Source organism: Oreochromis niloticus, linkage group LG3 (genome assembly GCF_001858045.2).
Source record: "Oreochromis niloticus isolate F11D_XX linkage group LG3, O_niloticus_UMD_NMBU, whole genome shotgun sequence".
NCBI classification, from domain to species: domain Eukaryota; kingdom Metazoa; phylum Chordata; class Actinopteri; order Cichliformes; family Cichlidae; genus Oreochromis; species Oreochromis niloticus.
The window spans coordinates 65,317,782-65,338,829 of NC_031967.2; the positions used below are offsets into that span (position 1 = coordinate 65,317,782).

Here is a 21,048-nt window from a genome sequence, read left to right on the forward strand (position 1 = left end):
AGCTTTTTCTTTGAAAGAAGCTCCTTATGTCCATTCTTGTATATCAATACATTACTGAAACTGGTAACAACTGAAAATATGAAATAAACACATGTAAGCTAAGACTCTCTAAAGAAACAGCATTGTTGTTGTTCGGCTTTTCATTTCACCATTTGTTGATTCACTTGAAGAGCAAGTACCGTAATATGGGTCAAGTGATCAGTTCGATATCAATCTTTCGTGATAAACCGTCATATTTAAATTATTTATACAGTACAAATGATTTGCTTTGGTACCTGGTCGAACTTAAGCTCTCCTCTGTCTGCCTGGCACTAGCAGACAGGAGCTCCCCCCGCCCCCTCGCTCCGTCGCTTAGTGCCTGAGCTCGGATCATACCAATAGTAGAGGGGATTTACGCACAGTCGTAAATTCCCACAATGTGCGCTATGTGCTTCGAATTTTGTGTGTAGTTTTTTGTTTTTTAAAGTTGTCAGCCAGGCATCTAACTATGACAAAATTACACTCCAAAAGATCCCGGGCTTCTGAAAAAACAACCCGGGCTTAAGCAACCCCCGCTCCACCACTGTTTTATCCTGTTATTATATGCAAAATACAACCTGTTTTTGAGTATGGTGTATTTTGAAAGACACCAGTAAACCATTCTCATTTGTACAAAACATTATCCTCTCTGTTACATTCTATACATCTTTAAACATGAACATGTCTAATGACACCGCTGAAAGTTATTTAACTACTCATTCTATAATGTCATACACGTGCTGTGATTTTTAAGAAAAGAAATCGTTCTTTGTCAAACATGGGATTGCTTTAATCTATTCCACAATAACAAAATTATAGGCTCAAGAAACAAACTATGATTTTACACTTTAGCCTACTTGGTCTTCTTGTCTAATTGATCACAAGATTAGATATATTGCTAGTCTATGTGGTTGTTATCCAAGGTGCTCTTGTTTTTGTTAGAAATGAACACATTTTTTGCTACCAAAAACTATTATGAACAAATTTTGATGCTTTAGCAGTGTGATAAGTTTAACTCAATCCCAAAAGGATTTATTTTTTTCTAACTTGTATCATATTTTAGTTTAATACTCCACACTTTGTAGCTACCAAGAGCAAGCAACACTTCATGATGAGTTCATTTACTGACATGGATAAAATGAAAACTATGTTATACAGTCTTTTCTGATAATTTCGATACAAAGACAAGATAACTACACACTGGAGACAAATAATTACATAATAATAAGTACATTAAGCTGTAGGAATACGTACTAAAGTACAAAATGTACTACATTTGTATGTTTGTGTCCATTTAAGTCTCGCATTTCAGCCATTGAGAAAGGGCCTCTAGTTTTAAAATAACACACCACGTGATTACGTTGTGCAGCTGAGTCACGTGACCGCACAGCAACAAATCGCTGCAGAGCTGGGTAAAGGGGGCGGAGCAAAGTGTGCGCAGGAGAGGAGTCGAGCAGAGAGAGCTGCTTTTTCGTGAAACGGGAGTAAAGTAGTAAACTTACAGGATGATATACAACTACCTACTTTTTAATCGATATCTGCATCGATCTACCCACCGTTGTCTCTTGGATTGTAGCTGAGATCATCACGAACCACGTGGGTCTCAGCTTCCTGATCTGTTAATTGTGTTTGGAAAGGCTTCTAGCTTAATCACAGAGTTCTCTCATTCGTGGGCTCATCTAAAGGTAAGCACGGAGCTAACTTTAATGTGGTTTTAGTTTATGTTGAGTTTCTCTGGTGAGAATAATAGATTGCTTAGTATACACTGAAGTTAGAGAGACTGTAGAGTTTGTGATTGGTTGCAATATTATAATATGGCGGTTGCTAAAATGTCACGCCATTCAAGCATTCTGAGAACGCGTGGCAAGCGGTACTAGCGCACGCAGGCTTTCAATTGAAATCAGTTACAGAGCAATAAAAAGAAACACAAAAAACGGCAAGAAGCTGTTGTATTATTAACTGCAAGCCAAGAACACTCCAGCTCACATGTTAGTCTGCTCCAAGCATTTCCACAAAGGTCAGTGTTTTGTAGTAGTTAATACGTCATTTTTCATAACATAATTGGTGATATAGGTTACAAGCAAGTCTGGCGCTGAACAGAAATTGTCGCGCTATGCTCCTTTGCTCCTTTAACCGTTGAGGTTAAAGGTCCTATTAATAAACGGTAAACGAATGTGTATTTATGACGACGAATTGTGATACTAGTAAACTTACCTTTGTTCCTACGATGTTCTTTCGTTCTACACGGTGCATTTCAAGGTCCTGTACCAATCCGTCGGTAAACTGTATACCTGGGCTTGTTGCAGTGACCTGAAGTTACTAAAAACTTCATGAGTGTATGCACTCACTCCAAGAACCATATGATTATAAATATGAGTGTGCATTGTAAAATCTAATTAGTTCCCAGAAGTCAAAAAAATGGATCAAGTTTACTTAAGATGACCAAGTTAGGGCAACTTACTCATTTTGAGTATGCTGGACAGGCTTGTTAGTTCCCAGAACTCAAAGAAAATACGTAAACTCGTTGCCAAAAAAAAACTAAGTAGAGCTTACTAAAGATGACTGTTAGGACAACTTATACATTGCAAGTCTGCAGTATTAAGAATAACTTGATATTTCTGACTGTACAATACTAATTGTTTACCTACTGACAAACATTTCAAGTTCAACTAAATGAAAAAACAATTTGTGGTAACGTGAATATGATTAAAAATAATTAACAACACTTTTTGTAATGATGTTAAAATCAGCCCAACTTTTATTTTCAAACACAACAAAGTATAACAGCCAACATACTGGACACTGTTCTGCTGAACAACAAACAATTATATTGCCATCACTGTTATAATCTTACAATGAAACAAAGTCTCAGATGTAATTATTCTGAAAATAGGTCTAGGCCTACCACAAGTTTGTTTTGTACTTACAGTACTTATATAATCAAAATAAAAATATTTATTGTTCTGTCACAAGTGCAGTCTCTAATTTAAACAACACATTTGTTTTCCATTCCAACACATGAGCTGGAATGTTGTAACATTTTAAGGATGCTTGTTTCCAGTCCAGGCATTACTGCCTGAATGACTGTCATGGATCGAGGTGATCCAAATGTAGGTCCAGAAGAAAGTCTTTAACTTCCCTTCAGTACAGTGGCAGTGGATGTGGGTTGGAGATGCAGTGAGCTTAAACCTGCAGGCGACCATCTGTGACGGAGAACTCATCTCTCCTGTTGTCCTGCAAGCAAACAATCATATTTTATGAAACATTAACTTAATTGCTTTCTTAAAACTTTTTTTTTTCTGCATTTGGTATAGAACAGACTCCAATTTAGACGATCTCAGGCTCCCTCCCCACCGGAGAGGTGACATTTAATGTCCCAATTGTCAGCCTGGATAGCCGTGACCTCCACCCAGCATACAATATCATGTCATGAAAGCATCATTTTAAAAAGGGCTATGCAAACATGGCCAATAACTTTTATTCTAATGATGTGCAAAATGATTTGGGCACAAAACAGATTTTGCTGTTAGAAAACTTGCAGACTTCACTATATACAGTGTAGACACTCTAAACTAAGTTTGGGGGATGTGATATTTCAAGAAATACAGACCAAACTGTTGTTGTTTGTTTACTTACACAGCTGTCTTGTAGAATTAACTGGAGTCACCAGCAACAGCATAGTGCAGTCATATCTCAAGTCTAATAACAGAAGACAGGAAAAGATCAGTAAAGAAACAACTTCCCCAAACCAAAGCACAAATAAAACAATAAGCAAAACAGGCTGATCTGATTGATATGATTAAAGTTCAGCCTGATTAATATAAATGTCACTGACTGTTGCTAATATATTGGAAAACCAAAATACTTGCCACTGAGTTGATGTCTTTCTGTCCAACAGCAGGAGTGCTGGTCCCGAGCCTCAAAGACAGTAAGAAGCAAGCAGAGGCAGAAAAAACAGAACGTTTTTCAGAAACTGATTTGATCCTTAATGGCGGTGCAATCATTGTAACATAGAGTTTGCTTATGTTATTAAATAAAGGCTAGATTTGACATTGAAAGATGCCACAGATGTTCAAAAGCTGCCACAAAGCATAAAAAAATGGACGTCTCTGAAAACGTCAGAGCATTTTTTCAAATATGTGATGTCTTGACAGTAGCAGTTTTTGATACGGGCGACACAGGCGGTTGCCCGGGGCGGCATCGTATTATTGTTTGCATATTGGTAGCATTTCTTTAGCAAGAAAGTAAGCTATAGCATTCGTTATGTTGCTATGTCTCTTACCTTTTTTGTCATATGGTAAGACGCTGGCGAAAGTCGACTCAATTGACTGTTGCTGCTTCACAGGGATTCCCCTGGTTGTTTTCGATGATGAATTAGCGCTTTCATTCAGAGATTGAGCGTGCTCTAGTGGGTGGCACTGCTTCAGGTGATAAAAAAGGTTTGTTGTATTTCCAGACTTTGTGGGAACATGCTTTCGGCACAATTTACAGTGCACCTTACTCTGTTTTTTGTCAGACTTCAAATAGCCGAAATACCTCCACACTACGGAACTTCTCTGGCCTTTCCTTTCGACAATCTTTCTGACATTGGAACCTAGGGCTGTTCGATATAACGATATATATCGGATAACGATATAAAAACGTCTGTCGTTTCATTTTACGCTATCGTTTGTTTCGTGGTGTCGCAAAATAAACTGTTTACGGCAATATTTTTTCATCATTTTGATGGTCACTGTAGTGGCTATATTAATTTCTTAAAGTTTTCTCTTTCTCTTATATTTAATATAACCACACTACGGATGGACAAGCGCTTGTTTTTATGCGTTGTCGTTAGCAACAACGACGGTAAAACCACGGCGTGTCCGCTTGTTTATTTTCCACATAAACCTTTCACAATAAAGCTCAAGAACCTGTTGAGACTTTTCAAAATAAACTGAATCACGTAAAAGAGTATTTATGGATGAGAAGCAAAAGAGAGCCGTCAGGTGCTAAAAAAATAAACCTTAGACTCAAACGTTAGAACAGGCTTTTCCCCGCAGCACGCAGTGTAATAAATATTTACAAAGAAAACGGCGGCCGTTACAACTTATGTCTAAAAATGTGTAGTTTCATGCATCAGTTAAAACACTCGACTCCAGGTACACGACGCCCAGCTGGAAACACTTCACGCAAGTCGAGCTGCCCGAGATTCACAGAATTTACAGGAAATGTTACATTTTTGTAATTTATATCGTTATATCGACGATAGATGTCTTAATATCGGGATATGAGATTTTGGTCATATCGCACAGCCCTATTGGAACCGTCATCTGTGTTCTCTTCGGTAACCTGGTCACCCAAGCTCTCGGTTGATTTTTCTCTGGTCGGCACACTCATTTCCTCCATTATCCGGCACGGCGGCTAGCTGCTTCTTGGCACTTGAGCTGTACGTAACAAGTTACGTGACGTGACGCTGCGTCTGTGATTGGTTCGGCTCTGCACTACTTAATTTTTATTGGCTATTGATTTTTTTTTTTATAAGAGAGGAAGAGAGAGATGAGGTCTATCACAATAGTTTCATTTTTCTATCGAGAAAAAGTTATTTGATGATTTAATGTCTCACACACAACCCATGGAAAGGGGTTCATAATGTTGTAAATCACAGACCATTATGTATTCAGGATTTGAATCCTGGGTTTATGAAATCCCAGAAATAAACCTTAGACAAAGTGAATCTGTGAACTAAGGTGTAGGTCTATTAGGTTATGTTGTGGCGATCCTTGATTTGGGAGATTTGTGTTCATACTGGAGTGCAAAATTAAAACCAATGGAAGATGGACAAGAAAAGCTCAAAGCCATCAGGTGCTCAGTTTAGAAAAAATATAAAAGAAGAGGAGGAGAAACGAGCAAAAGAAACAGGTAAGCACATGTGTCATTGGATAATGGCAGGTCATCCTGAAACAATCAGAATAAGAGTACTTTATTAATCCCTAAGGAAATTATGTGGATTACAGTTGTTCTAAGAAGAGTAAGGTTAAAAGAGTCTATAAGGGCAAGAAAGTCCTTGACCAGTGGGTCCAACTCACAGCAAACATGGATATTAAAATCACCAGTGATAAGAATACAGTCATAGCTTACAAAATGATTTCCTAGAAAGTCAGCGAACTTGATGATAAAATCCTTATTGAATTTTGGTGGACCATATACCACCGCACAGAGAGTCGGCGAGGAGCAGAGAAGCTCAAGTAGTTGCACCTCAAAGCTAGAGAATATGGCAGGGGGAAGCGGTCGCACACAGAATTTATTTTCAAAAACCGTGACTAGCCCTCCACCTCTGCGATCAGAAGAGTTCGTTTCGGATCACGGTTTTAAAGTCACGGATCGGATCAATTTTTGGATCAGCAAAAATAGAAAAAAAAAGACAAAAGTTCTACTCACCGTTTACTTATTTAAGTATTTTTTGTCTATTAAAAAAACATTCAACTGAAGACTCATTCCACGCACTTATATAAAAACAAATTAAGGTGCAATATGGACATTATGGATCAAGCTGGGCAGCCTCTGCATCCTTTGCACACGGCCATAAACAACCAGAGAAGTCTGTTCAGTGACAGGTTGCTTCTCCCAAAGTCAAGGACCAGCAGACTTAAAAAGTCCTTTTTCCCACACGCCATCAAACTGTTTAACTCCTCGCTGGAAGGGAAACGGGGACAGAGGAGGGGGGAACAAGTAGCTGTAGTGCCTTTTCACTGTGCAATAGTTTTTGTTAATATCCAACGGTGTAATAGACTCACAATACTTGAAATGTGCCGTTCCCTTGTATTCTTATTCCTATTTATTCTATTTATCCCTTTTGTATTCTCTGTATTTATAAATGTGTAAACATGGTGTATTTCTGCTCACATTCTGCAACTTCTGTCGGTGCTGTGCTACTGGAAACTGAATTTCAGTTTGAACCCACCTGAGGGATGAATAAAGTTTCATCTAATCTAATGTAATCTATATAGGGCAATGCAGGGCTTTGTATCTACCACTCCGCTGTGATATAATGAGCAGTCACGGTCACGTGGCTTTCCGTAGCGCTGGAGCTCCACCCATTTGTATTTAGAGCAACAGTAGTTAGGGCAGTAAAGGGCTGCCCAGTCCGCAAACTCCTCTGCTCCGCTACTTGGACCGCTAGCACTGACCATAACTACCGCTTCACAGACTGACCGCACCATACGCATACTTTTTTTTCTTTTTCGAATCTTCGGATCACGTGCGTACCGAACCATGGAGTGGGATCGGTTCGGATTTCGGATCAACCGTGATCGGTTGCACCACTAATCTCCAGTCCCCGCTATTGCTGTTGCTCAAATGCCTGTGTGATGTTAGAGACTGGCTACTGCACAACTCCCTCACCCTTAATGAAAACAAAACAGAAATAATCATCTTTGACAGTCACATGCCCTTGAAACAGCTATCGGAGACCTTAGGATCCTATGCCAGTCATCTATCGTTTACTGTCAGAAACCTTGGAGTAGTGCTGGATAGTTTCCTCAAATTAGATAAGGAAGTGGCTGCAGTGGTGAAAACCAGCTTCTATCAACTGTGCCAAATTTCTAAGGCAATGCCCTACTTACGACACAATGACCTTGAAAAGCTCATTCATGCTCTCGTAACTTCAAGATTGGACTACTGTAATTCTCTTTATTTAGGCCTCCAACTTTCCCTCATCCAACGCCTGCAATTAGTCCAGAACGCCGCAGCACGCCTTTTAAGCGGCACCAGAAGACATGACCATGTCACACCCACCCTCGCCAACCTTCATTGGCTTCCTGTCAAATACCATATCGTTTTTAAAATTCTTTTATACACTTTTAAAATTTTAAATAACCTGGCACCCAGTTACTTGATCGACCTCCTTGATCTATACATCCCCACGGGAGCACTCAGATCCTCTAACCAGGGGCTCTTAATGCAACCAATGTCTCGTCGGAAGACTAGGGGGGATCGTGCTTTTGCTTTTGCCGCACCAAAACTTGCCGTTTGATGTCCGTGCGTCGGAATCCATCCAATCCTTCATATCACGGTTAAAAACCCATCTGTTTAAGCGCTTGCCTTCCAAAAAACTTAGTTTTTAACTTTTCCCCGGTTCATACTTGTTGTCATGTCACCATTCTATAACTGTATTTCTTTTGCTGACAATTGTAATTCCTGCTCTTTTATTGCTGTAACCCACAAATGCGGCTCGTCTGTGAAGCACTTTGATGTACTCGAGACTTTTAAATGTGCTATAGAAATAAAATTGAAATTGAAATAATTGCTCAGCTACATTTTCAAAAGAATGCAAAAGCACTGACATATATTTTTTTCTTCCTATGATAGCCCGACGGGCAGGGCTGAGATAGATTTTGGTAGCCCAACTGGAAAAATCGCTAGCCCCGGGACATCGGGCTAGCGATTTCGCGAGCCCTGCAGGTGTAACTATGAACTATTTTCAGTTGCAGATGATAAAGGATTCAGAAAGTTTATTCATGCAGGCCCATATTACAGAGAATATGAAGCTTCTTTTTTTCATATTTTCATTTATATTTAATTGTGTTGTGGTTTGCAGTGTTTTCTGTTGTTTCATTTTAAATTTGTTTAAAAGGAAAAAGCTGAAATTTTAAATAGTTACAAGTTGAACTGTGACTAGTTGGTTTTTGTATTATAAGATTTATATATACATATATATATCAAATATATTTTTTTATATATTTAATATAACAAAATATAACAACATAATTTAATATAACAATTTTTTTTTTTTTTTGCTGAGTAACAGGAGCAGAACAGTCTGTTGGAGCACCAGAGGAACAATTTCAGTCATTTGGACTCAGCTCAGCCACTACAGAGGAAACAATGTCTTCAACACAAAAGGTGAGAAAAATATCACAGTTACAATGTTATTGAAGCTGTGTGTTCAGCTGCTTGGTTTTTAAAAACCCATTAACAGCAGCTTTATCTTTTCCATCCTGGGCTCCTCCATATGTATACAGAATCTACATTCAAAATGAGAAACCACAGAAAATACAAACATCATCTTTTATGTACACACATTGAAACAACAAGATCATCAGTTGAACTCAAAATGTTTTTATGAAATAAAAGATTTTCTCCACTGATCAATATTTCCTAATGTCATTTTAATTATACCTCTCATTGTGTCACATCATTGTAATGTGATACTATCACCAGAAGGTGGTGGTAACACACCAACAATGTGTTTGTTGACGTGTTTGATTCCAGTGATGGAGGGAGTTTCAGTATGTTCCATGACTGCATTTCACTCACTGCCTCTGTTTGTATCTCTGTCACTGCAGGACCAACATGGAGGGAGAAGTCAGCGCTCTCAGGAGGCTGACAAACCTCACAGAAGAAAGGGAGAGAAAACGTACAGCTGTGATGAGTGTGGAAAGTGTTTTACCCGGGCAGAAAACTTAAAAACACACCAAGTCATCCACAGTGGAGTTAAAGCGTACAGCTGTGAGTTCTGTGGAAAGTCTTTTATCCAGGCTGGAGACTTAAAAAGACACCAAGTCATCCACAGTGGAGTTAAACCTTACAGCTGTGACTTGTGTGGAAAGTCTTTTGCCCTTGCTCAAAGCTTAAAAAAGCACCAACTCATCCACAGTGGAGTTAAATCTTACAGCTGTGACTTGTGTGGAAAGTCTTTTACCCTTGCTCAAAGCTTAAAAAAGCACCAACTCATCCACAGTGGAGTTAAACCGTACAGCTGTGAGTTGTGTGGAAAGTCTTTTGTCGAGGCTGGACACTTAAAGAAACACCAACTCATCCACAGTGGAGTTAAACTTTACAGCTGTGACTTGTGTGGAAAATCTTTTGTGCAGGCGGGAAACTTAAAAACACACAGAATCATGCACAGTGGATTTAAACCTTACAACTGTGATGAGTGTGGAAAGTCTTTTACCCAGGCTGGAAACTTATTAAAACACCAACTCATCCACAGTGGAGTTAAACCTTACAGCTGTGAGTTCTGTGGAAAATCTTTTGTGCAGGCTGGAAACTTAAAATCACACCAACTCATCCACAGTGCAGTTAAAGCGTACAGCTGTGACTTGTGTGGAAAGTGGTTTACCCGGGCAGAAAACCTAAAAAGACACCATCTCATCCACAGTGGATTTAAACCTTACAGTTGTGACTTGTGTGGAAAGTGTTTTACCCAGGCTGAAGGCTTAAAAAAACACCAACTCATCCACAGTGAAGTTAAACCTTACAGCTGTGACTTGTGTGGAAAGTCTTTTGCCCGGGCTGAAGGCTTAAAAAAACACCAACTCATCCACAGTGAAGTTAAACCTTACAGCTGTGACTTGTGTGGAAAGTCTTTTACCCAGGCTGGAAGCTTAAAAACACACCAACTCATCCATAGTGAAGTTAAACCTTACAGCTGTGAGTTGTGTGGAAAGTCTTTTGTCCGGGCTGAAGGCTTAAAAACACACCAACTCATCCACAGTGGAGTTAAACCTTACAGCTGTGATGAGTGTGGAAAGTCTTTTACCCGGGCTGGAGACTTAAAAAAACACCAACTCATCCACAGTGGATTTAAACCTTACAGCTGTGACTTGTGTGGAAAGTCTTTTGCCTGGGCTGGAGACCTCAAAAAGCACCAACTCATCCACAGTGGATTTAAACCTTACAGCTGTGATTTGTGTGGAAAGTCATTTACCCGGGCTCGACACTTAAAAATCCACCAACTCATCCACAGTGGAGTTAAATCTTACAGCTGTGACTTGTGTGGTAAAGCTTTTGCTCAAAGTCGAAACTTACAGAAGCATCTAGTTACCCACTCTGGAATTAAGGCGTACAGCTGCGACATTTGTGGAAAAACTTTCAGTGGAAAAAGGTACCGTAATATTCACCTACGGATTCACACTGGAAATGATGTTTCCTACTGTGATCGGTGTGGAAAACTGTTTACAACAGATGCACAATTAAAACTACACATGTTTAGCCACTCTGAGGAGAGACCTTATAAATGTGACCTGTGTGAGAAGACTTTTAAATCTCCACATTACCTGAAAAGACACCAACAGATCCACACCAGAAAGTAACTCTAGAAGTGCAGTTACTGTGAGGACGTATTGATTTTTTATCTTGTAATTTTAACCTGATTGTTTGTAACAAGTCTGATCACTAAACTTATGGCATTATACCGAATGAACAGTTTGGAAAAATGAAGAGTCACTCTCGCTCGGTAAGCTGAGTGTTATAATTTAAACAATAAAACGTAATTGGACATTGCAGAGATCACTTACGCTGTCATTGTTTAGAAGCAGAGCGACACACATAGATCCACTTCTCAACCCTGTCGTCACTGTGGTGGTGAGAAAACGTTTCTCTGTGATCGTTGTGGAAAAACCTCCAATCATCAACGGGACCTTAAACCACGTCAACGTAGACACACTGCAGACAAAATTAAGTACTGCAAAGAATATGGGAGAGGTTTCCACACACCAAGTACGTTAAAACTCTTCCACAGTGTGGAGAAAAAGCACATCTGTGACCAGTGTGGGTCATCCTTTACCACTGCACGTGAGCTTAAAGAACAAGAATAAGCAAATCCACACAGGAGAGACACCATACAAGTGCAGACACTGTGACAAAAGCTTCTCACAATCAGGTCATCGTAACAAACATGACTGTACACACATGGAAGTTAACTTCAGCTCTGACCAGTGTGACAAGAGCTTCAGGAATGTCAGTTCATACTCCGAACACAAACGATTCCACACTGTAAATAAACTGTTTCACTGTTACCAATGTTCAAAAACATTCACTTCATTATCTGCTCTGTCAAACATCAGCCTGATCATGCAGGACTGAAATCACTGGATCACAATGAATCTGAAGAGAGAGAAAGATCCTCTTCTGGTTTCAGGGTCAGACTTAAAAACCTTGAGATCAGGCTCCACAGAGTTCAGATGGAATCTCCTGTAAAGAGTGTCAGCTGATGTCACACTTGGATCTGATGAGGTATCTCTGACTTGCAGTGAATAATCCTGAATGTTACATTTAGGAAGCTGCATGTATAGATATGTATATCAAGTTTATGTTTTTTCCTTTGAGGGATTTTAATTCTCTGAAATGTTATCCCTGTTACATTTTAATCTTTGTTCCCTTTGGACACAGTAGTGTTTAGTAGTTTTACTTGTTACTGTATTATTAAAGTCTGTTTTACCAAACTCATATTGTATCAAATCTACTGATATGGAAATTAACTTTTTTTTTAATGTATTCATTTTAAAGAAATGTTAAAAACAGCAGCACACATAAGGACCCTTTTGTTAATTCAAATTCTATTCTAACAGCTTTTTGGCTCCTCCTTTCACTTTAGTGTATTTACTGTATCCTTGAAGTCCACATGTTGTTTTTTTTAATGAATTCATTTTGATCCACATGTTCTGCAGCTGTTTTCTTGTTAATTTGAAGTTTGCATTATGAAATCCTGATACTGTTGAGGCGTTTTTTTTAAATAAACATTTCAGACTATTTACAGAACAATCAGCTGTTCTGCATCAAATCTGATGTGACACAAATCATTTGTGCCACTCCGAAAAATAATTTCTGTCCACTATGAGATAAAGGAGAACAACAGCCTGATACCTGCAGGCCTGACAACAGGAGATGTATCACTCCTGTAACACCTGTAACATTCAGCAGTCGCCTCATTGTTCTGACACACACAACAAAACTATTGACTACTCTACACACTTAACTACACAAGATTTGCGCTAAACGTCTCAAATCTCTCACATCTCTAAACACCGCCGTCACTCCTAAAACTTCGCCCCCGTTTCTTAACAACTAGATGCCACATTGCCATATCATTTTTTGATTGGTCGACATGGTACTTTTTTCGACCAATAGGAAAGGGTGGGGGTTGGTTTTGTTTTTGCTTACAGGTGGAGAGTGCTTTCGAGCGTTTTTCTTATATAAACAACAAACAATATAAACAGCGATCAAGAGAAAACCAAACATTGCAAATATTTTTATCATAACTCTGGTTTTACGTGGCCTATCAACACAATTTAAAAACTGCTATAAAGTCCACACTTTTTCCGTCAATTGTTCCGTCTGTCCTGCTCACATCTCCAATGGTTGTACACGTTGTCATTAACGTGGCTTCACTCCACATCAGCCACGCCGCTTTGCCAGCTCAAACAACGGTGTCGGCACATAAGGACGCTGTCATAGCCTGTCAACGACGTTGATTGGCTACGTATATACGCATTGGCTGAACTATGGGATAAGGTGGCATCGTTCTAATCCCATACGGGAGCAGCCAGTCACTTTCTGACTAACACTGCAAAAACAGAATTGTTAAACTATTAATTTTAATTTCAATTCAGGTTAGATTTTTTTTTGTGCGCAACGCAGATTTTCTGTGCGCAGAGACTGTGCCAGCAGTGCGCAATTGTTCACATGCGCAGCTTAGAGGGAAATTGATGCTTATCCACAGAGGTGTACACACGGGTGTTCACAGACACAAACTACACCTTTCTTGGCTGCTACCTCAAAGCACATTGTGCGCGGAGGAGAGGCAGAGGCAGACATTTGAAAACACCCGGGGCTTAGCCCTAAAGGGTAGCATGCATGCAAGTTCTTCCTTTACATGTGTGTGTAAAGGAAAAACATGTTCCTTTACATGGGGTGGCTGTGGCTCAGGTGGCAGAGACACTAATCAGAAGGTCGGTGGTTCGATCCCAGGCTGCCTCCTGGCTGCATGCCAAATATCCTTGGGCAAGATACTAACCCCATGTTTGCCTACTGGTGGTGGTCAGAGGGCCTGGTGGCGCCAGTGTCCGGCAGCCTCGCCTCTGTCAGTGTGCCCCAGGGCAGCTGTAGTTACAACGTAGCTTGCCATCACCAAGTGTGTGAATGTGTGCGTGAATGGGTGAATGACTGAATGTAGTGTAAAGCGCTTTGGGGTCCTTAGGACTGAGTAAAGTGCTATACAAATGCAGGCCATTTACCATTTACCATGTTCCTTCTTTTTTCCTTGAGGCTTAGAGAGAACATGTTCTGTCCGGTGGTGTAGGGTCCTAATTACTCCAAGTTTGTGTTCCAGAGGGTGATGGGAGTCGAAGAGGAGGTACTGGTCCGTGTGTGGGCTTCCAGTAAACTTCGATGTTGAGGTTGCCATTCTCTTCAATGTGCACAGCGCAGTCCAGGAAAGGCAAACAGTTATCCTTTGTGTCTTCCCTGGTGAACTTGATGTTTTTATCCACATATGTCCTTTCCACTTCCTCCATGTAAAGGTTGGCTACCATAGGTGACACGGGGGAGCCCATGGCACAGCCATGTTTTTGTCTGTAGAAGCCTTCGTTGTATTTGAAGTATGTTGTGGTAAGGCAGAGGTCTAACAGTGTGCAGATCTGATTGGGTGTGAAGTTGGTCCTGTCATCTAAGGAGCTATCTTCTTGTAGTTGTTTTCTGACAGTCTCCACGGCCTCCGTGGTGGGTATGCAAGTGAAGAGAGAGACTACATCAAAGGACAGCATGGTTTCATCTGGATCTAGGGTAAGTTTCTGGACCTTGTCGGTAAAGTCGGTGGAGTTCCTGATGTGGTGTGGGGACGTGCAAGGATGGTAGCAAGGTGTTTTGCAATGTTAGAAGTGTCTCAGTTTATGCTACTGACTATGGGCCTGAGTGGTACACCTTACTTGTGGATTTTAGGAAGTCCGTAAATGCAGGGTATCGCATCCCCTGGGTAAAGGCGGTGATATGGAAGGCGGTCAATCATTTAGTCCTGTTCAAGGTCCTGAAGGCAAGCTATAACTTTCTTTTTGTAGCTACTTGTGGGGTCTCGCTTTAAGGCTCCATAGGTATTGTTGTCAGTGAGGAGAGTAGTGATCTTTGTGTGGTAATCTGTAGTGTTTAGGACATCGGTGCATCTTCCCTTATCAGCTGGTAAAATAGTGATGTTGTGGTCTTTGCTCAGGGAAACGACGACCTTGTTTTCTTGTATTGTGAGGTTGGACGGAGGGACTTTGGCACTGGAGAGGGTGGCTGAGACTTTCATCCTAATTTGCTCTGCTTCTGTCTGTGATAATTTATTAAACCGTATGGCGGTTTCTGTGGCTGTGATGTCTTCCACTATGGGCAACTGTTGGGGAGAAATGACAACATTGAGTCCTTTGGCTAATACTCTCTTTTCAGGTTCAGTGAGATTCCAGTCTGAAAAGTTCTTTACCCATTTCTCCTGACCGTCTTCAGGTGTGTTTTTTACTCTGAGTTGTGTAGGTTCAGAATGAGGAGTGTGTTTTTGAAAGCAAGGTGTGAAATTTCCTGCGTTGTCTTTCTTTTCCTTTAGAGCGTTGGGCCTTCTGAGCCTTGTCCACAAACTTGTAAACCTCTGCTAAGATTGGAGAGGGTAGAAGGGTTTCCACATCCTGTGGCGTGTCCAGCGGGGTGGCCTGGGGGGCACAGGCCACCCCCCCAACCAGACTGGCCACCCCATGTGCCACCCCGAAGCTAAAACAGTAAAATTCAATGACATATCAAATGTACGATTATGTTTTCACAGTGAAGCTCAAATATCCGAGTATAAGTGAATGCTGCATCGGCTTCAGCAAAAGATTAACAGTTTAACATAGCTGGACTGGCCATCGAGCATACATGGGTATTTGCCCGGTGGGCTGATTACTTTTTTTTTTGTAACGGCATGAACAATGAGAGGTGGTGGTTTGGCCAGATGCTGGCCAATGTGTAAAAATAACTCAGTTTGATGGTGGCTATGGTGGAGCTTCCACAGCGGCCAGGAGGTGGATGAGGGAAGGGGAGGCAGGAGGAGGAGAGACCCGAGGCAGCCGTCAGTCCGAGTATCAGGTGAACTGAACTTCAGGTAAGAAGTTATGACCTGCAGTCTATCTGGGTCAGATATAAACCAAGTTTAGGTGGAGTTTTTCATTGTGCTGACTTTTTACAGTCAGTTACAATAACTCTGTAACTGAGCTCTATGATAAGATAAGATAAGATAACCTTTATTAGTCCCACACGTGGGAAATTTGTTAATGATGTTACTGATGTTGAACTTTATTTTATTCATAAGTTTAGTTAGTAGAGTTGCCAACGGCTCTTTAAAAAATGGAATCGTCCCGCATTCAGAAAAAATATTACGCGTTTGGTATTGAGCTGAGAAGAGACGCAGTTTGTCCTGTACTTCAGCTAGAATGAAAAAAAGACACAAAGCTGGAGTTATTCTGTGTCGTTATGCTGCACAGCCGCTTCTTCTTCTCTCATTCTCTCCCCTCCCTCTCCTGTTGCTACTTCAATCATGAAACTGATCAATGATCAGCTGATCGGCTTTTCTTTCTTGTTTGTTTATCGCCCACTTTGCGCCAGAAAGAGGAAACCCGCCGATGTCGTGTTAAACAACAGCAGCATGTTTAAGCTTGATCAGCTGTTGTTAGAATTTATTTAATATTAATTTCTAGTATCAGCTGATGTTTGCTGGAGCCACAGCTGTAAAGATGTTGGTCGGTTTGGATATGTAGTGAGAGGGAAACATGAAGATGAAACCAGGAGATGTCCATACTGAATCATCAGAGCTGAACAGGTGATGGAGAAACAGGTTTACCTTTTAGGTGACATGAATGAGTTGAAGGGAAGTTATGAACTGTTTCTGAGAGACAAATAACACCAGGATCTGTTTCTAAGTAGCTGACAGCTGGTAACTGTGCAGGGGCGGGTCTAGCAAAGTTTTGCCAGGGGGCCAGGTAGGGCATTAACAGGGAGAGGGGGGCACAAAGAAATACTTTTCTTTCTTATTCTCATTTAAAATATCTAGCTTTTATTAAATAATTATCTGAATCTTGCAAACAAAGTTTTTATATGATGTAAAATGTATAGAAATCATACATATACCAAAAAGACAGTGTACATCACTGTCACAACAGCGTTTGTTTTCATTCAAAGGCTTTATGGCTTTAATACCTGGTGGGCCGGTCTCTAGTCAAAATGCCCAATTTTTTGTCCCAGTCCAGCCCTGCAGGTTAATACTGGCAGTGTCACCGTGCCAGCTGACTGTATTTCATCATGAGCCAGTGTTGTTCTTTATACATCAGTATTAGCAAAGTTTACCATAAGGCAGCATAGAAAGTATTTACTTGCTTTCAGGTTTCATTCAAATGTTAGTCTTTTCAGTTGTTTCCCCACTTTTTTCCTGTTTCAAAATCAAACACCAGTTTGTGAGAAGATTATCTTCTTTTTTTAATAGGCAGATAAAGTTTTGCATTGGCTAATTTGCCAATTGTATGTTAAAAATGTTCGTATTTTAATATTCAAAAATGTTTTTGCCCAAAACATATGTGCACTATATGTCAGTAAAAATACTATGCAAATATTGCTGTCCTTGAATGCTGAATAAACACTGACAAAGCACTGATTGTATCTCTTGTACTTTATCAATGCAGTATCTAAAAACTTTGCACCGTAGTGGTTAAAACCTCATTCTAATAAGAGTTAAAAGCGCATTTGGTTATTAGGTTTATAGGGTTATTGAATTATGGTTAACGGTTGGTAGAATTTTTTTTAACATTATCTGCCAATTACATCTGCCACCCTTCTCCAAATCTGTGCCCCTACCTGCCCCCCCCCAACAAAATATTTCTAGACACGCCACTGTCCACATCCTGCAGAGCCTGAATTTTGGGCCGAATTAGAAAAGCACTTATGCATGTGAGCGAGGGGAGAGAAGCTGCTGCCTGCGAGTTTGCTGCAGACAGAGGAGAGCTTAAGTTTGACCAGGTACCAAAGCAAATCATTCGGACTGTACAAATAATTTAAATATGATGGTGCATCACAAAAGATTGGTATCAAACTCATCACTTGACCCATATTACATTATTTGCTCTTCGAGTGAATCAACAAATGGCGAAAAGAAAAGCCGAACAACAATGTTTTTTTTTAGAGAGTCTTAGGTTACATGTGTGTTTATTTCATATTTTCAGTTGTTACCCTCCACGGCTAAGCAAAGCACTCTAAATCTGCTTCAGTTATTTACTGATGAACACAACAATGGACATAAGGGGCTTTTTTCAAAGAAAAAACTCAGGTAGATGTTATTTTATATATTATGCTTTGTATGTTGTTCAGTATATTTCTATGCAAAACAAGAGGAATTTCAATACACAGCAGTTCACAGTTGAAACCGGATGTTTGCATACACTTTAGGGAAAAAACATGAAACAAAATTTCACTGTTACACATGAATTTAGAGTAAACTTGTTTTGTTTTAGGTAAATAAATATTAAAATATATTTTGAATTAGTTAAATGTCAGAATTGAGAGAGAGCTGTCTATTTTAATCACTTTCATCAAATTTAGGAGTACATATACACTAAGTTTATTGTTAATTAATAAGAAAACTCCAGATGATTCCATTCTGAGCTGAAGAAGCTTCTGATTGGTTGGTAAACACAAATGTCAGCAAAAAAGACGGAGCAGCACAGCAGTGCAGCGTGTGATCTGGACACAAGCGATGGAGGCACAACTTGTAGAACTTTGGCAAGCTCATCCGAGCCTTTTCGATGTGGCCTCAGAAAAATTATCAGGACCACAACAACCGTGAAAATAGTTGGATTTACACTGCTGCTCAATCACAGCTGCCTGATCAATGTTTTTCATAAAGTTGATGGTGGTGGTGTGCGTGTCTGTGTGAGTGAAAGACAGAGAGGGAGAGCGAGCGACAGAATTTCTGTTATAACCTTCATTTTATGAACGCACAGTTTGAGCACTCAGGTCGCATCAGAGCATCGGGCCGTATAGTGTGAGACCCTGCATCGTGACCTATGAACTTATAATCCCTGCGAGTCAATCGTACAGTTTGAGCAGGAGCTGAATCGCGCGACTGAAAAAATCGCACAGTGTGAGCCCGGCATTAGGTAAATAAATATTGAAATATCTTTTGAATTAGTTAAATGTCAGAATAAAGAGAGCCAGAGCTGCCTATTTTTTATCACTTTCATCAAATTTAGGAGTACATGTACACTAAGTTTATTGTTAATTAATAAGAAAACTCCAGACGATTCCATTCTGAGCTTAAGAAGCTTCTGATTGGTTGGTAGAGTCCATGTGAGTAAATTGGTGGCAGACCTGTGGATGCATATAAGGCACGCCACATGGGAAAGTAAAGAGATATCAATCAAAACACCAGGAAAATAATTGTGGACCTCCATAAATGTGGCTCAGTTTTGAATACAGTTTGGTGTCATTTCAATTAAGAGATACAGATGACTTCTCTCTTTAGTCTTAAATTTAACAAATATGTTTCACCTCTCATCCGAGAAGCTTCTTCAGTTCTAAGGTCAAATGGTGGAGAGTCCCAGATTTAAACCCACTGTGGAGTTTAATTTGTTAGAATATCAACAAATTAAATCCATAGTAAAATAGAAATTTAAACCGGGTCAAGTTGAACTACAAACACCACCAAGTGTGGTACAATTTCTTACTCTTAAAACCCCCAAATTACTTTCCAAAATATACAGAATGCTTTCTAAAACAGATGAATCAATATCAATTCCTATTGCAAAATGGGAAGCGGATTTATCAGTTAACTTAGACCAAAACTTGTGGTCTCAGATTTGCTTAAAAACCTTTCATTTAATTAGAAATCCCAGTCTTCAATTAATTCAATACAAAATACTACAGACAACACTATACAGGTCATCGGATGTTCAAGATGGTCTTTACGTCTACCAACTGCTGCTCACACTGCCAAACCAATTCACCGGACAATTATATCCACGCTCTTTGGTTCTGTCCACCAGTTCAGAAGTTTTGGCGCAAGATATGTGAAGACTTATCGAAGTGTCTGAAATGTAACATTCCAAGTGTGTTTGTTGGGCAGCTTAGATAATGTCACTACAGAAAAGAATATCGCCCATATGGTTTTCACTGCCCTGTGCATAGCCAAGAAAACAGCCCTCATGAACTGGAAAAATAAAAATAATCTTAATTCTAACCAATATAGAATTATCCTAGTCTTGATACATCCTTTGCCACCACATCAGATCAATTTCTCCTCGCTCCTTTGATCAGCTCCATCACGTAGTAGGTGTGGGGGGTCATAGTTTGGTCCCACCTTTGCTGTTGTGATTAGTGTGGGGGTAGGGACAGGCTTGGGGCGTCAGGGGATTCCCCAGGAGCATCTTCCTTGGAGGGCTCAACACTGGGTTGCGGTCATGGCCTATTAAGGGCTCTGTTGACTCTTAGGTGACGCTTTCCTAATGACTGCGTGCAGTGGGGCTAGGGGAGGGTCTGTGCTGGGGTGACCCATGTGTCATCAGGAGGGATGGTCCAGGTCATAAACACACACTTTTATACTCTAAATTGAAACTTCAGCAAAGGAATTTGTGAGGACATGCATGACATGCATGAAAAACACAATTCACAAGGCAATCTGAGGACAAAAAGAGGACATTTCCCCACACCACCTCATCCATTTTACACCATTCACATGGACTTTATTGAATTAAGTCTAAGTCAAGGCTCAAAATACGCTCTAGTGATTATAGACGTATTCTCAAAATGGCCAGAGATTTATCCAGTGAAAAAAGCAGATGCAATCTCAGTTGCAAAAAGTGAACCTTTAGACAAATCTGTCAGAGAAACAACTCTGGCAGAATAGATGGCAAAACTACTAGGAAATAAGGACATTGTTTTGAGCAATAAACTGCCGTATGACTCTTCTCCAGTCTCTTGCAGGTTGAAACCAGGCGATTGGGTCCTAATACGGGTGCTCCAGAGGAAAAATTGGAGTTTACCCCACTTGGAGGACCAATACCAAGTGTTATTGGCCACACCCACAGCCTGTAAAATTGCAGAGAGACCATCTTGGATTAATCAGAGCCACTGCAAGAAAGCAGAGCCTGAAGCCCAGACCACTAGAGATTCACAAGTGTAAAGGGAATCTCCCCTGGTGTCAGTGGGTCCAGTAGGTGAGAGAGGAGTGCTGATTGAGCTCAGCTCGCACTCTTATTCTCTCCAGCCACTGACCAACTCTAGGCT

General features: G+C 40.3%; 2 protein-coding genes and 1 long non-coding RNA gene across 3 annotated transcripts in view; all 3 read left to right on the forward strand.

Moving 5' to 3' along the window:
* The window catches only part of LOC102078817 (zinc finger protein 665), a 1,047,781-nt gene that overhangs the window by 943,968 nt on the left and 82,765 nt on the right, over positions 1-21,048 (forward strand). The gene's annotated exons all lie outside the window — the stretch shown is intronic.
* On the forward strand, positions 1,433-9,401 carry LOC102078976 (uncharacterized). Its single transcript, XR_268055.4, has 3 exons — positions 1,433-1,703; positions 8,804-8,898; positions 9,342-9,401. It is a non-coding gene; the product is annotated as an uncharacterized LOC102078976 (long non-coding RNA).
* Positions 9,424-11,397, forward strand: LOC106097167 (zinc finger protein 665-like). The gene is made up of 3 exons (XM_025906060.1): positions 9,424-9,449; positions 9,491-9,661; positions 9,746-11,397. Exons 1-3 carry the CDS (start codon positions 9,424-9,426, stop codon positions 11,088-11,090), a joined length of 1,542 nt encoding a protein of 513 aa, XP_025761845.1. The 3' UTR covers positions 11,091-11,397.